A 16,005-nucleotide genomic window follows, 5' to 3' on the forward strand; every position below is an offset into this window, starting at 1 on the left:
ACACAGCCGAAAACAGCACAAGATTAATCCAGGCTTCCACCTACAACCGGACAACTCTGTAAATACTGCTGAACCCAACCAGACAATTGCTATTGGTAGACATATTAACAGACAATAATTTACAAGAATTTTAAACACATCTTAAAATCTGTTATAATATCCAGTTGCTGTTTTTATTGTCAACTTGGTTCACAGAAAAGACGAGGCAAATCAGGACAGTTCTCATACATTTATAGACATATACAAGACTTTCAAACAAAACACACAGTTATCATCCACATACACACACATTTACATAAGAAACAATCCAGATGAACAGAAAATACATAATGACATTTATAAAAGTTAATCCTCCTTTGTTTCACAGTAAAGAAGGGTACATGTAATAATGACGTTAATAACGCAACAGACAGAAGCTTCTCAGTGACAGGACGTATGAGATTTAAATAATGTTTTGCCAAAACTTTTATTTGAGGGGTGGATGAGTAAGATATTTAGCGGATAGGTGCTTTAAGGGCAGCGTCTACTTCTTCTTCAGGCTGAAGGGTGTGCCACTGGGCCACAGGTCGTCTGGGATTGGCCAACATGTCTGACCAGTGTCGCAGACCCACCCCACTAGCACCAAACCCAATCCAGCACTTCCCAATCGCATCATTGCTTCCCAGTTTATCATAGTCATAGACAGTGATCAGCACCTGGATCTTCTGCAGGGACACAGAGGAGCAGAGAAATATAGGTCAATACACATTTAATCCACTTTGTTCTTTGGCCCCACTTTATATTAAGTGTCTTTAACTACTATTTACTAACATTTAAATTAATAATTTGATACAATTCTCTCATTGTATTTCATTTTTATATAAATACATGCATGTAATTACAGCTGTCATTCATTTCTGTAATGACATCTATAATTACACTGTTAACCCATCCCTTACACCTTAGCCCACCCTTAAATCTACCCATACCACCAAACCTGTCTCTAACCTTACCCATTTCCCATCTCAATAGCAGCAAAAGTGTTTTACAATACAACGAACACAATAAGTACATTGTAGGCTACCTAACAAATATGTTGTTTTGATTTTAGTACATAGTAGTTAAAGACACCTAATATAAAGTGTGACCCATTATATTGTAGACACAGATGAGTTTACTAGTAACATTAGCGATATAATCGTAGTGCATTCATAGTAAAAAGGTTGCATTGTATTGTAAATCTGCAAATGTATCAGAGATGCAAGTATTGTCGTGTTTCAAACAGATATATTTACCTGAACCTGAGCGAAGGGGATTTCAAAGCTGAAACTTTCATTGAAGTAAGGGTTCAGTGTGTTCTGCTTCACTGTCGTCTTCTTCTTCTTGATGCGCTTTCCGTTGTGTTGCAAAACCACTTTCACAAAAGGATCTAAGAGAAAAAATTAGGAAAGAGATAATGCCATTGTACATGGATAAAGACAGAAATGCACCTTAGCACAACATTTCCACAGAAATATTTAAAAGAATAGAAATCTAATCATATTAATATAAAGTCACATTTGATGTGTAGAGAATAATTTCATTTTAACATCAAGTACAACACAGAATGTGATCTAATTTGAACATAATAATGCTACCACAGTCACCTGATAAACCACCCACATCCATCTTCTTCAGGTTCTTGGCTTCCATGATACAGACGGTCAGTTTACCGGAGGTGGGCACATAGCGCAGGGAGATACAGATGTCTCCAAGCTTTTCTTGCTGTTGAGAAGGAAGAGGAGTGTGTTTAGCTAAAAATCATCAAAGAACAGACTATGTGTACAAAAGCCTCAAGGAAAGCCTTACTTCCTCTTTCTCTCCTCCAACTAGGTCTTTCCATTCGTGTATGGGCTGGCCCAGGTCAATACTGTTCATGGGGATTTTGATCTCTCCAATTACGTCATGTTTACCAAAGCGGTCAAAGTCAAACACCTGCAAGACCAGAGTCTGCCCCGCTAGATCATTGAAGGGGATCTGGAAACAGAAATAAAACATACTATTTGAACACTGTGCCATTTATGAAAAGAAATTGCATTTGCTGTGTTTAGAGAAAAAAAAGAGTCAGTTGCTTATTCTACAACAAAATCAAGCATAACAGATAAAGTGTATGACAAATTGCCTTTTGGCAAATCCCTCAAAAATGTATGATTGTAAGGACATAACTGCAATACCTTAAATATGAATGTCTCATTGAAAACAGGACACAGGTTCTTGCGCTGGACCTTTGTTTCAAACTTTTTCTTCTTGTCTGGTAGCATATAAACTTTGACATAGGGGTCAGACGTTCCACCCAGATCCATGGCAGGAAGGTCTTGTGCTTGCAAGATACCGACAATGAGCTGAAGATTGTTGAAGAAAAGGTTGTGGGTCAGGTGTTTAAAATCAAGAAGCTAGTCACACATTCTTTAAAACGACATTTTTGCTGATTTGTATAAAAAAATGAATCATATCATCTCATAAATAGCATGGATATTATGAACATCCACTCTCAACCAACCTGATTTTCAGTGAAGCTATAATCCAGAGTGTATTCCAACTTGCCATAATTTTCTTTCTCTCCCTCGCCCTCTCCATCTTTAGGTTGTTCCTATGGGGGTTGAGTATTAAGTATGGGTAGTATAAATGTAAAATAGCCTACTTACGCAAACCTTTAAGCCAAACTTTACCCATTTCTTTTTAATAAATTAAAATGAATAATTTAACAGAAGCAAGATCTGACAGAGTTCCATTTTCTGCGTTGAGCTTCCAAGCTCTCTCACCTCGCCTGCTTCATCATCTCCCTCCTTTTTCACCCTTCTTCGTCCTCCCTTCCTCTCTCTGACTTTCTTAGTTTTCTTCTTCCCTCCCAAGCACTTTTTATAGATACAGAAAGCAAAGCAGCCAACCAAGGCTAGCACGACCACAACTATGGCACCAATAGCCCACATGGGCACTGTGCAGTAGAGAAATAAACAAAGAAAGTTAAAGTAAAAAAAAAAAAGTTAAAAAAAAAACCCAGAATGATGGAAAGATCATAATTTATTTTCTGTTACATCAATAAATGGATTAATGCAACAACAACAACAACAACAACAAAAAAATATTTCTGCAAAATGAATATGGATGGATGGATGGAGGGCTGACATGAAAAATTGGAACTTACTTCTGATCTTGTGGTCTGTTTATGGAATAGATGAAAACATGTAGAATTTACATGGAAATGAAATTTTTTTTAGGAATTAATTCATCACACACAGTTTAATGGGAATGTATGTTTGTAATGATAATATGATGAAACTGAACCGGACATCAATTTAACATCAGAAAGACATTGGAGAGATGTTAAATTTTGGTTGAATATGATAATCAGGTTGATGTCAAAAGCCAACATTGGACAGATGTTATATTTTGCTTACTTAAAGGGGTCATCGGATGCCCATTTTCCACAAGTTGGTATGATTCTTTAGGGTCTTCGTGTAAAGTTTGTAACATACTTTGGTTAAAATTCCTCAATGGTTGTGTAAAACAACACCCTATTACCTCCTCAAAAACAGCTCTGTTCACAGTGACCCGTTTCGGTGCATTTCTCTTTAAATGATAATGAGAAACTGCTCACCCCACCCCTCTCTTCCATGGGGTGTGTCGACACAAGACATGTAAAGTGCTGCCTTGGCGGACAGTATACAAATATGCTAATACGGGACAGTCCGTCAGTGGTCGTGGGTGGAGCATGAGCAATATGACATCATATTGCTCAGAAAATCCAAACGGCTTGATTATTGAGAGTGTATTGTTTGAGAGTAAAACAAGGAGTGAATGGATTTTTTTCATTGTATGGTGGTTGTGTCCTCACACTGCAAAGACGCATTTATATGCAAACACCATATAAAAGTGAATTTTGCATCCGACGACCCCTTTAATACAATGAAATATGACCATCTGATATTGTTATAATTCAAGATCGTGTTAAAGTTAACATTTTGGTGTTTAGCAGACGTTGGGTTTGGGTTACGTCACAATTAAATGTTGGTGTTTGACGTCAGTACCATGTTGGCATGAGGCGATTCCACTATGTAAAAGCAACAAAATATCAATGTCAGCAATCGTCAGTATTCTACGTCACATTGAAGTTGGCATTAGACGTTGTTCTGACATTGAATTTTGGTCACACAATGTAGATATTCAACCAAATATCTACGTCTTATGACGTTGGTGGCCAGCTCAGATAAGATTATGTGTGGCATATATCTTTGATATAAAATTATTACTTACTAGGTAGATGGCCAAGCTCATTGAAGAACTTGTTCTTCATATTTATGAAGTTGTGGGAGTGGTGCGAGGGAGGGGGCGGAGGGGGTGGAGCAGGATTAGGCTCCTCCTCTGATTCTGCTGCCCTCCGCCCACGATGCTGCATACTGACCAATCGCATGGCTGATCAGCTAGAGGCATAAAACAGACTGTTACTGTCCTGAAATAACATGAACTAAATGCCCCAAATCACATATATCCACTATATCGGTCTTGTGTCCTCTAGTCTAAAGTATTCATTTTTGTCCCTCTTTTTTATTATGTGCTCCTTTCCATCCCATCCACCACCCCTCCTCCTGTCAAGCCCACACTATCTCTCTCTTTCCCTCCCCTCCTCTGTCCTCTTTGTGCCTGGCGTGACTTTTGATGGAGTAAACTCTAATGCTATATGGCTCCGCATGTCCGTTATTAATCCTTCTGTAACTGTGACATGCCAAAACACAACCTTCTGTAACTGTGACATGCCAATGCACTCATAATCCATATGTGTTCAAACACTATAATGTGCTCATAAACATTTTTTACACACATTAACACACAATGGATGTCTCCACCTGCCCTGCTCAGTTGATCTGACCTAGTCACTCTCAGCAGATGTATAACGGGATTAATTGCCAAAGCTAATCCAAAAATCCTTAGATTTAAGTAAATTAGGAACAGGGCCCTCCCCTTGCCTCCTCACTTTCACACTTGAGCCTACACAACCAACATCTTGTCACCAGAACGACATATAAAAGACTACATAAGAATGTGTCGAGCACTAAGGTCACGGTTGGATTAATGAGGGCAGGACTTTGTGATGATTCTCTTCCTGTAGCTTGTTTACCAGTCAGCCACATGGACTGACCACAGTAATGAAAGACGATGGACATAAAGCCTTTATGAGTCATAGTTAAAAGGATGATTTTTTTTTATTTCTCTAGAGATAGCCCCAAAGCCTGGTTCAGTTTAGAGATACATGACTTACATACTTGACCTCGCTGATTCATAATGATTAACAGAGACCCATTTTTTTTTACTTTGCACACACACGATGTATAACAAACCAATAAAATGGTTAAAAAAAGAACAAAAAGAACAAATGAAAAAAAGATATTTCAAGAGTTTTAATACGTGCTGGTTAGATTTTATTTAAATTGATTTTTTGTCCATTCAAAAAATAATTTAAATTGAGTGAATTTATGTGTTACTTACATATATATTATATACTGTAGCAATGATGCTTCTTAGCAACAAACTTATTGAAATTTTGTTTTTTGAAATTTTTTAATTCGGTTGCTAAGAAGCATCATTGCTACAGTTGAATTTTACATATATACCAGTACCTAGCCACTCAAGAGAATATTTATATATAATATTAGAGAATATTAATATTAGAGAATATATATATCAGTGCCTCAGCCATATTTTTTATTTTACTTTTATTAAAATTGGTATTAACATTATTTTTTTATCTACTTAGTGAAATGTTAGCTAGACACAAGTCTATTGATTCATAAAGCAGTTGCACTGTCATATTTAGTAGTGACATTTGCAAAAAGTCGGTCACTTTCGCTACAAGAAAAAAAAAAAAGTATTTCTAAAAGAAACTTCTAAAACATTGTTTTTCAACATTTGTTTTTGAATGAATTTAATATTAATCCATTAATCCATTACATAAGGCGTTAAAACAACGCAGTGATTTCTTCTCTTTTCCGAAGAGAGAAGATAGCTACATTGAAAGTGCTTAATCTGAGAGTCCAGAAGCCATAATTTGTGTCGTTTACAGACAGGACTGCCCTAATCTGGCTAAAGAAGGCCTGTCGCTCTGTGCGTCACAGGCCATCAGACAGCGTCATATGGCTTTGCCCTTCTTCATCTGTAGGCCTACTTTGTCCAGCAGCGGGCAGAACTGCTGTATTCTCGGATTACCTAAATCTCATCCAGACACCCTTTTTCGCTGGAAAATTATGCGGAGTAGGCCTACACAGAGTTGTCTAAAACTGAAAATAATCTACGCACACAGATAGGCTAAGCATTAATTTAGTCGAGAAACAAAATCATCTTGAGACACTCTTATCTCCAGATCTTAGAGGGAACAAATGAAGTGTTCAGATGCAAAAGCCTCTAAGTGCCATTTGAAATTTTCTTCTAATGATCATTTTTATGAAGCTTGTATATTTAAATTCAGTGATTTCACTTAAATGGCAATGAAGATTACCTATTAATTGTCATTTGAGTGAAATTACTGAACTTAAATATACAAGCTTCATAAAAATGATCATTCTAGAAGAAAATTTCAAATGGCACTTAGAGGCTTTTGCATCTGAACTCTTCAAATATGCCTTGGCCTACAAAATATGAAGAAAAAAAGACAAAACGAAAAACAAATTGCGTGTTGTTTGCTAACGTCACTGTGCAGTATTAAATTTTAAATAGTCCTTTTCATTTAGCTTGGCTGGGTTGCAGCCCATAATAATCTCCACGAATTTAACTGGTGATAATATTTTCACAGCACGTGCTGTTAACTGGAGGCATGTTTTTTTTTTTTAAATAGCTACAACTACGTAGCCTACTATTTAATTAATGTTATAAAACTGCGTAGACTTGGCTATATTCGGCCAAACCATAAAATAACTAGGCTGCAAAATACTTTTTAAAAAAACCCAACATTTTAAATGACACTGCTTGACATGTCAATTGAATAGTAATATTTGCACGAATAGCAAGCACGTGAAGAGTTAATAAATAATAATCAAACTTACCTGATGAATAGCTGATCCAACTCTAGCCTATATAAAACCTGCGCGTTGGTTAGAGAGACGCACTAGCCCACTCACACACTGCTCTAACTTACACTTATCATCCACTCTCTCTCTCTCTCTCTCTCTCTCTCTCTCCTCAAAGCGCCAACCCTCTTTCACTTGGATTAATCGTGCTCTCCCTTCTGTTCGCAGTTAGGCTATATACCCTGGGGTTTCTCATGTGACAATCTTATTTCATCCATCTCGTTTGCCATTTATAAGTTTGCTAATTCCATATAATCTCCTGTATGCTGTTTATCCGATTCTAATTTCCAATACAATTTTCGTTCAGTGACCCCTCTGAATCGGATTAGGCCTATGCTCGGTGGCTCACCCCTGCTAATAGACTAGATAGATTGATTTGGGATAGGAAGCTGTGAAATGAATTGGTTTTGAAATGAGAACAAGGCGTCTCCCACAGATGGTGATTATTGAGATATATTGAATACAAATCTGTTGTACCACACAAAGGGCCGGCCTCCGTCCTTCAGGGTTATGGTCAATGTGCGATTATAGGAATATAGGAGGGGAAATATCACCCTCATGTGGTAAAATGAATTGCTACCTATTTTTACGGTGGAAATTTAATTCATGTGAATATTTACGTTTATTCATTTAGCAGACCACGAAAAGTTTCCACGTTAATTGTGTATATTGTGTAGGCTATAATTTTAGATTTTAGTGTACATTTCATTTGATTAAATACTAATACAGTTCTGTCATAATGGCATGCATCATCATCCTTTCAGGATGCAAACTCAAGCTCTAGTGATGTCTGCTTTTTTTCACTTTATCTTCTGTTTTGCGAGGCTTGGTGTCTCTGTTACAAAAATTTTTGTAGGTCTACATTAATCAAATACACTATCAAATAGTTACCACTTTTAGTAGATCTTCATTCACAGCTCTTTTTGCAGGCTGAATAATAGGCCTACAGACTGTCCAAAATACTGTAATATAAATACCACACTAAATGCATCCCACAATTTTAAATAAAAAAGACAAGGTTATTCAGCTCAAAATGTTTATTTAAATTTACTACGTCAGTCAGTGCACATTCAACATAAGCCTTGGTTGATGTCAATCACAAAATTACTATTTAATAATTTTACACTGGATCATTTTATAATAGGCTAGCAAATGGAACCTTTAGTTGATGTTAACCTTTCAACCTCTCACACTTTAAAAATTTGCACAAGAGCTGTTTGATAAGAACATATTTAAGAGAATAGTAATTCAATTCATTTATATCTGATCTGAGAGCTGCATTTAGCTGCTCAGGGTTTGCTTGTCAAACAGGTACTCCGCCATCCTGTTGTTGCCAGCATCCATCTTGGAAAGGTTGGTGATGTGGTCACCAATCTTCTTGATGGCCTCCACCTGCTCATTCAGGTAGTGAGTCTCCAGGAAGTCACACAGCTGTCGGACAAGACATCAGAAAAAAATTCAAGGTGCAAACTTTAGTGAAAAGATGTGAAACTCTTGTAAAAGGCATGCATATCAGGCAGTAGCTTTTCCTGACTGCAGATTCTGGGTCTTGGCGCTAGTTTGTGTTAAACATTTTGTAAGCTTTATATTCCCACCATTGAACACATGGAGACACATTTTTGGAAGAGGCCTAACGGCCTTGCGTTATTCAGCCTGAGGGTGGCGCTCTATGATGATTGACAGACTTTAGTAAACACAGCATATAATACCATTTTAGAATTGCCTTAATGTATTATTTATTGCCTCAGAATGTTGTTTTAGAATATGACAACTTGTCTATTCTCAGAACAAACATAAAACAAACACAATATAATTATATAAAAATTATTTACATGAGCACGTTTAAACTAAAGGATTTATACTCAGTGTTGGGGTAACACATTACATGTAACAAATTACGTAATCAGATTACTTTTTCAAGTAACGAGCTAAGTAACCCATTATTTTTAAATTTACTTTTTTTAAAAGATACTTTTTCAAAAAAGTAACGCAAGTTACTTTGTTTTCCCATTTTTTGACTGACACCTGCCCTGTCCCCATGTTGAGAGAAATCAGGATGGGTTTTGTAATTCTAGAATAAATGTGAGCAGGCATTTACTCATCTCACTTACACAAATCAGATTCAGTATTCCTCAAAATGAATAAAAACAGTGAAATGCAAACTCAGAATATTACACAAACCTGCAATAATTATATGTTAAATAACACAAAAATACTTTATGTATTTAATCTCACTTTATTAACCAATGTCTTTATTGCTGACCGGGAGTAACAAAATATTGTAACGCATTACTTTTAAAAGTAAATTTCCCCAACACCGTTTATACTTTTATTAATTTGATAAGCTACTCCACAAATGAAGAACAGACATGTCAGCTAGTTACTGACCTGGGGCCGTATTCACAAAGAATTTTAAGGCTAAAAGTAGCTCCTAACTGGCGAATTTAGGAGCAACTCCTAAAAATAATGGGCGTGTCACTCCTAACTTTAGGACTCCTAATTTTTTTCACTAAGAGTAATTCACGAAGCATTTTAGCCCTAAAAGTAGCACCTAAGTCTGGGACAGCTTAAAAGAAGTCGAGAGGACTCCTAACTCACTAAGACCTATTCACAATGGATTGTAGCGCATACCACCGCCTCTCGCAGTCGTCCGTGGTCCGCGACACAAGCGGGAATGCTGCATTGATCTGCAAACAAATCCTCTCCCATGTCTCACGCTTAGTTTTGCTTGATATCCCAGTGCCGAATTTCCCTTTTATTATGTTTTTTTTTTTTTTCTGCACCAACTGAGCCAGCAGCAGTAACTGATCCTGCGTCCAGTTGGGCTTTCTTTTCCGTTTTGGCGAGTTCATCATCCACCGTCATTCAACTATTACATTAGGCTACTTCAATAGGAGCAACATTTCCTTTCTTTAAGTAGTCTATTTAGGCTAATATAGGATGTCAATTAACCAAGCAAGTGTTAATGCAAGTGTCGTTCTTTCATTATTAGGCAAGTGGCAGTTTTCATTGGGGTATTAGGCTACCTTGATTTAATTTAATTTAATTCACGACTTTTCTCTCTCTCTCTCTGCCTTTTTAGAATTACACTTCACTGGGGCCTGCACAAACATGTCATTATATGCATTTCGATGACATTACTATTATTATTATGTGTAGGACACAGACATATTTAGATGTCGTAATTCCATGATTTGTTGCGTCTGTGTTATGTTCCGCATGATGGCCCTGTCATCTAACAACCAATCACCGTGATCATTGCGAGGAAGCTCGTGCATGAGAATTGACGGCATCCATAGCAACGATGACTCACTCTTAGTTTAGGAGTTGTCATTTTTCCTTACTAAGAGTAGGTCTGAAAGGCGTTGTGAATAACTTTTAAGAGAAAACTCCTAGCTAAAATATTTTAGTGCGATTTAGGAGTACTCCTAGTGGTAAGATAAAATTCTTTGTGAATACGGCCCCTGATGCAGACTAATATACACATAGCTGAAGCGGATAGGTCTGGAGCGAGGTTTATATAAGCTAAAGTGAAAATAAGCGGGACAGTCTGAAATCTGCCCCAATGGCTCTAAATTAGAGTGTGCTGTAGTTCCATTTTTCACCACAGATTTACATTGGAGAATTGTGGGGAGCTGTAGAGCTGGGCAGGGCTCAGGCACCTGCTGCCCCTCTTAGTATCAATACATGCCTGCCCTGCCGAAGCCATATGCGCTAAAATTTGATATATCGTGGTCACTTTACGACTTAAAATAGTCTAGAAAATTCGATAAATATTTGTTGCAGAATGCAGAACAAATTTACAGTATATTATTGATTCATTTTATATAGAGGTCTATGTTTAGGGTGAATATTTTGGTGGGGCACTGCCGCGGCTGATATGGAGACAAATTTAGAGTCCCAAGGCAAACTTCAACAAATGAGGGTCACTCACATGAGGGTCTGTCTTCTCAGAGGCGGCCTTATGTAGATCAAGCAGAGCCTGATTGACGTTCTTCTCCAGCTGAAGAGCGCACTGCATAGCGATCAGTCCATTGCCCCACATATCACGCTCTGGTTTCTGGAAAGGTAGATACACAGATCAGTGAGCAAGTTACATGGCATAAGGTCATTCCATAACAAGAGCTCTAGAGTCAGCTTTGATACGATGTTCTAAGTCAAAAGGCTTCATTCAAAGCACCTTTACATCCTGAAGGACAATTTTCCCGCCCCTCTTGTTCTGGAACTCCATGAATTTCTCGGCATGCTCACGCTCCTCCTCACTGTTCTCCTTGAAGAACTTGGCAAAACCAGCAAGAGCCACATCATCCCGTTTGAAGTAGAAAGCCTGAACAAAATCGAATAGGAATAGATAGATAACTATATGTTAAGGAACAAGGGAACAAAGAACAACTTAAGGAATGGCCTTTCATCAAGTACTTGATGAAAAAAAAAATCTCTCCAGCGAACGACATCCAATCAAAGTCAAACTAACTAATCATCACAGAATAAGAGTAATAGGCTACTGATGATCAGCAGTCACTCCTAACAAAACAGCCGTGGATGTTCCTATTAGACTATGCCCAATGTCTACTTATGGCATTTAAACTATTTATTCGGTTTATACCTATTAATAAATAGGCTATACAAAACAGTTTTCTTGTAGTTTTAAGATTTCTATAAAGCTGTTTTTTTAACGTTAGACACGTTTAGTCAAGAATGGAAAACAAAAATCAATAGAGACAACGTTCCTTATAACGAGTTAGTAAATTTACAAAACCAATAAGAGATACTTGCCATTGAAGTGTAAGTGTAGGAAGCGTAAAGCTCCAAATTGATCATCTTGTTGATCAAAGCCTCGCAGTCGCGGTCGTAGTTCTGGCGAATCTGAGAAGTCTCCATTTCTGCGGTTTATTATCACAGCGTTGGTGCAAAAATAAATAAGAAATTTAAATAAATTCCGGCGAGATCGAAGTTCCGTTCAATCACTGTTGAAGCAAGACCCTCTTCGTATCTTCCTGAAGCTGTGAGTGAAATGAAGGTGAGCATTTGTCTTATATACGATCACAACATGATGCGTCACTGGAACTGAAACCAGTAACTGGAACTGCAACATAGTGACTTGACAATCCGCTGTCTTACTTGTAGGTTAGATAACAAAGACAAGATCTAATAGCATATAAATCCAACAGATTATTTTTACAATCACAAGCATGATTTAGCCTACATTCTGAAATGTAACTATAGAAACGTATATAAATTATTTATACATTTAAAATACAACTTTTAGTTCCCCAATTTTTTTATTTCACATTAAATGCCTCCCATTTACTTTTGTACCTTTACCATCCATTTCTGTAGTCACATAGGCTATTGCATTTTGCATAGACTATAAACTTATTACTTATTATTCAATTATTGTTTATGCTGTAATGTTCTAATTAAACTGATTAACACTCTCCTAGCTTTAGCTACTAAAATAAATTGTTGAAAATGTGAGGTAGCTACACAACATTCACAGCATTAAGCTATCATAGTGGTGATTTTTTATCACTGTTCTCATTCATATGCCACTATGTTTTATTACAACATTTTAGTGATAAACATTGTTTTATTATAATATAATTGTTTTATTTCAATGTTACATAACCATTTTTTCTATAGACAACTAGACCAATTTGTTAATTGTTCTAATTTTCCATCAATAGAAAACAAAGTTCTAGGTTATATCTATGCTGTGAGTGAAGCCTGATAACACTACATTATAGGAGCCTGTATATAATATGGCAAATATCATGGGACAATCCTGAAATAGCTTATTACTCCACTTGGGAGTAAATGCCATTTTTCACTTGGTAACGGCCTTTAGATAGCCCACCTGACTAATTAAAAGAGTAGATAGCCTACCTGACACCTGACTAATTAAAAGAGTAGGCTACAATGAAGACAGGTGACAATTACAAAGCAATTTTGTACCAGAAATTGTCCATGAAAGCTCATTCTGTGTCAGCGACAAGTCCAAACACCCAAGAGATGACATGGAGCTGCGTCTGTGACTCAGCATTTTCTCTCTCATGAAAGATGCGTATTTGTAACCTGACCAACTCCCTAGGATACATGTGTGAAACCATCAAGTTCCTTTGTGGATTATTTTTATAGTTTAGTTTTAATCAGTATATTCTTGAATCTGTCAGATTTTGAGTTTGTTTTTGATCTGGTTTTATGTTTGGAGTTCCATGGTTAGTTTTCTAGTTGTTAATTTTATCCATCTTCCCTTTCCATCATGATCTGGTCTAATTTATTCAGTTCAGGTGCTCCTCGTTAAGTGATCCTTGTTTGCTCACCATATACTCACTGTCTAGTTTGACTCTTTGTTTCCCCCTTTTCTTAGTATTTTGGTTTAGTCCTGTTCAGTTTTCCTGCTCCTCATCCCTCAGTTAATTCACCTGTGTCTTGTTAATTACCTTCATCTGTGTCACCTGGTTTATGTTCATCAGTGTCTGTATTTAGTTCCCTCTGTTCAGTCAGTCTTTGTCCGTTCTCATCTGTGTAATGTTGTTGTGCTACCTGCCAGCTCATGTCTCTGTGAGTAATTATGATTAAAATGGTTTGTAATTGAACCTTCAGCCTTCTCGTCATCTTCTGCCTGCACAAACCCCGACACTGTCTTGGTTCTCCCTTTGTTCTGGTATTGGTCTAGTTTAAGCTGTTGAGTTGTGTTATTTCTCCTGCAAGGTTCAGAGTGCGCAGAGAGGGCGAGTTGAAAGGGGAGAGATGGCTGCTGGACGAGACCTACTGATAGATTCAGGAGGACTGAGGTCGGTGTGATCCGGGATTAACAGGAAGTGATGACATGTTATGGAAGGAAGGGCTTTTAATTAAATTAAATAAGATGAGAATGTGGTAAGGTGTTCAATTGGATCAGAGATTTCTTAAGAGAAAGGACTATTGAGGAGTGGAATCCTCTAACATCTATTCAATAGAAAATGGTACTCCAACAATAGATGTTAGAGGATTCCACTCCTATCTTAACCTCAATAGTCCTTTCTCAACCTAGCCCAGTACTTTTTAATATTATGATTGATGTTTTTTCTGGAGTTGAACAGAGAATGAGTAAAGCTTTATATGCAGATGATGTATGGGTGAGGGGTTGTAACATTGGTGCACTGGAGTAAAAAATGCAGAAAGCAATTTAGATCAGGTCGGAAAGTCGTCATATGAATGGGGCTTTCGCTTATCTGTGGAAAAAAACTCAATATTTGTGTTTCACTAAAAAACAGGTAACTCCTAGATTAGCTATCAAATTGTATGGACATATCAAAATGTAAGAGAGGTATAAATATATTAAAGTGTTTATCAGGATACAGTTGGGGTGCATCAGGTTCATCTATGAAAAGAATATTATATTGCCTTAATTCGCTCCATTTTTATGGATCCATAGTATATAATTCTGCAGCCAAAACCAGACTGACAAGTTTGGATAGGATGCAGGCAAAGGCCCTGCGTTTGTGTTGTGGAGCCTTCAGAACATCACCTGTAGCATCATTGCAAGTAGAAACAGGAGAGATGCCATTAAAAATCAGAAGGCTCAAACTAATCATGTCATACTGGACAAATCTCATGGGGCATGAAATAACACACCCTACAGGTACTTGAACAGTGTTGGGAGTATGGCCGTACTAATTTCAGTAGCTTTTGGGTGGAATGGGAAAAGAGATGGGAATTGACACTATTGCATGCTGCAGAACAATAAGTAAGACGACCATCCCACCATGGTTATTTTGTTTTCCTGTAGCAAACATTGAAACAAAAGACATTGCACAATCTAGAGGCATAGAACAAAATATACAACAATATAGAACCCAGATATACACAGATGCATCCAAAGATCCAATAACTGGCAAAACAGGTGCAGCTGTATTCATCCCAAAATACAATATTAAGATCCAAAAAACAACATCAGATCACCTCTCAGTCATCTCCATTGAAATAATGGCCATTATTTTAGCACTGCAATAGAGGAAGTTAAGCCGAATAAGATATAGTCATCTGTTCAGATTCCATGTCCTCCTTGTCAAGTATTCAGAGTGGAAAATCAATATGTAGGCAAGATCTTTTAGATGAAATAAATCAATTAATTTTTAGATTAACGCATCAAAAAATATACAGTTTTTTTTTTTGGTTCCAGCGCATATGGGTATTGAGGGAAATGAAAAGGTGGATAAGTTATCAAAAGAAGCCCTGAAGGGAGAGCACATAGATATACAAGTTCCACTTAGTAAATCAGAAATTAAAGTTATCATTAAATATACCATTAACAAAATGTGGCAGGATACATGGGATCAGGAGGAGAAAGGAAGACATTTATATAGCATTCAGAAAGAAGTGTTAGTTAAAAATTACAGTAATCTGAGACGGCAGGAGGAAAATATGCTTACAAGGGTGAGAATAGGGCACACAAGATTAAATGGCTCAGTTCTAGGACCGTTGCTTTTCATCCTGTACATGGTACCCTTGAAAGATATCATAAGGAATATTGGTATCAAAGAGCACACACAGTTTCCTAACTGACGACGAAGACTTGACAGAGCAGCCTTCAAGTGTTAGACAGTATTCTAGGTTATTACGTGCGGAGGTTTTCGGTCCGATAATTAGAATCTCTGTTTTTTTCAGAATTAAATAGTAGGAAATTACTAGTCATCCATTTTTTTATATCAACTATGCATTCTGTTAATTTTGTGAATATGTATATTTCGTCAAGATGCAAAGGAATATAGAGCTGAGTATCATCAGCGTAACAGGGAAAACTAACTGCATGCCTCCTTATGATATCTTTCAAGGGTACCATGTACAGGATGAAAAGCAACGGTCCTAGAACTGAGCCTTGCGGTACTCCATGCTGAACTTGTGATCGATATGACACCTCTTCATTTACTGGTACAAATTGGTA

General features: G+C 37.1%; 2 protein-coding genes across 3 annotated transcripts; both read right to left on the bottom strand.

Moving 5' to 3' along the window:
- Positions 1 to 151: 151 nt before the first annotated feature.
- syt5a (synaptotagmin Va) lies at positions 152 to 7,151 on the bottom strand. Of its 2 annotated transcripts, XM_056272278.1 has the most exons (9): positions 7,053 to 7,151; positions 4,273 to 4,439; positions 2,781 to 2,953; positions 2,519 to 2,608; positions 2,193 to 2,360; positions 1,828 to 1,995; positions 1,626 to 1,743; positions 1,275 to 1,408; positions 152 to 704 (listed from the first exon to the last, which is right to left on the bottom strand). In XM_056272278.1, the coding sequence occupies exons 2-9, from the start codon at positions 4,427 to 4,429 to the stop codon at positions 495 to 497; spliced, it is 1,218 nt and encodes a 405-aa protein (XP_056128253.1). In that variant the 5' UTR covers positions 4,430 to 4,439; positions 7,053 to 7,151; the 3' UTR covers positions 152 to 494. The 2 variants fall into 2 exon arrangements, with proteins under 2 accessions (XP_056128253.1, XP_056128254.1); XM_056272279.1 differs by lacking the exons at positions 4,273 to 4,439; positions 7,053 to 7,151 and adding an exon at positions 3,164 to 3,548.
- A 1,077-nt stretch (positions 7,152 to 8,228) lies between these two features.
- LOC130106255 (ferritin, middle subunit-like) lies at positions 8,229 to 12,087 on the bottom strand. The gene is made up of 4 exons (XM_056272277.1): positions 11,853 to 12,087; positions 11,257 to 11,403; positions 11,011 to 11,136; positions 8,229 to 8,507 (listed from the first exon to the last, which is right to left on the bottom strand). The coding sequence occupies exons 1-4, from the start codon at positions 11,955 to 11,957 to the stop codon at positions 8,358 to 8,360; spliced, it is 528 nt and encodes a 175-aa protein (XP_056128252.1). The 5' UTR covers positions 11,958 to 12,087; the 3' UTR covers positions 8,229 to 8,357.
- Positions 12,088 to 16,005: the final 3,918 nt, after the last annotated feature.

Source organism: Rhinichthys klamathensis, unplaced genomic scaffold (genome assembly GCF_029890125.1).
Source record: "Rhinichthys klamathensis goyatoka isolate OS25496 unplaced genomic scaffold, OSU_Roscu_1.1 h1tg000333l_1, whole genome shotgun sequence".
Classification (NCBI taxonomy): Eukaryota; Metazoa; Chordata; class Actinopteri; order Cypriniformes; family Leuciscidae; genus Rhinichthys; species Rhinichthys klamathensis.

Coding starts and splice junctions, on each gene's coding strand:
- syt5a (XM_056272278.1), bottom strand. CDS start 4,429: ATGCGATTGGTCAGTATGCAGCATCGTGGGCGGAGGGCAGCAGAATCA. Junction 2,954..4,272: donor TGAGCTTGGCCATCTACCTA/GTAAGTAATAAT, acceptor TCTACTGCACAG/TGCCCATGTGGGCTATTGGT. Junction 1,409..1,625: donor GGATGTGGGTGGTTTATCAG/GTGACTGTGGTA, acceptor TTTTTCTCTTAG/ATCCTTTTGTGAAAGTGGTT.
- LOC130106255 (XM_056272277.1), bottom strand. CDS start 11,957: ATGGAGACTTCTCAGATTCGCCAGAACTACGACCGCGACTGCGAGGCT. Junction 11,404..11,852: donor CCTACACTTACACTTCAATG/GCAAGTATCTCT, acceptor GATTTTGTTCAG/GCTTTCTACTTCAAACGGGA. Junction 8,508..11,010: donor CTGAGAAGACAGACCCTCAT/GTGAGTGACCCT, acceptor CTTGTCCGACAG/CTGTGTGACTTCCTGGAGAC.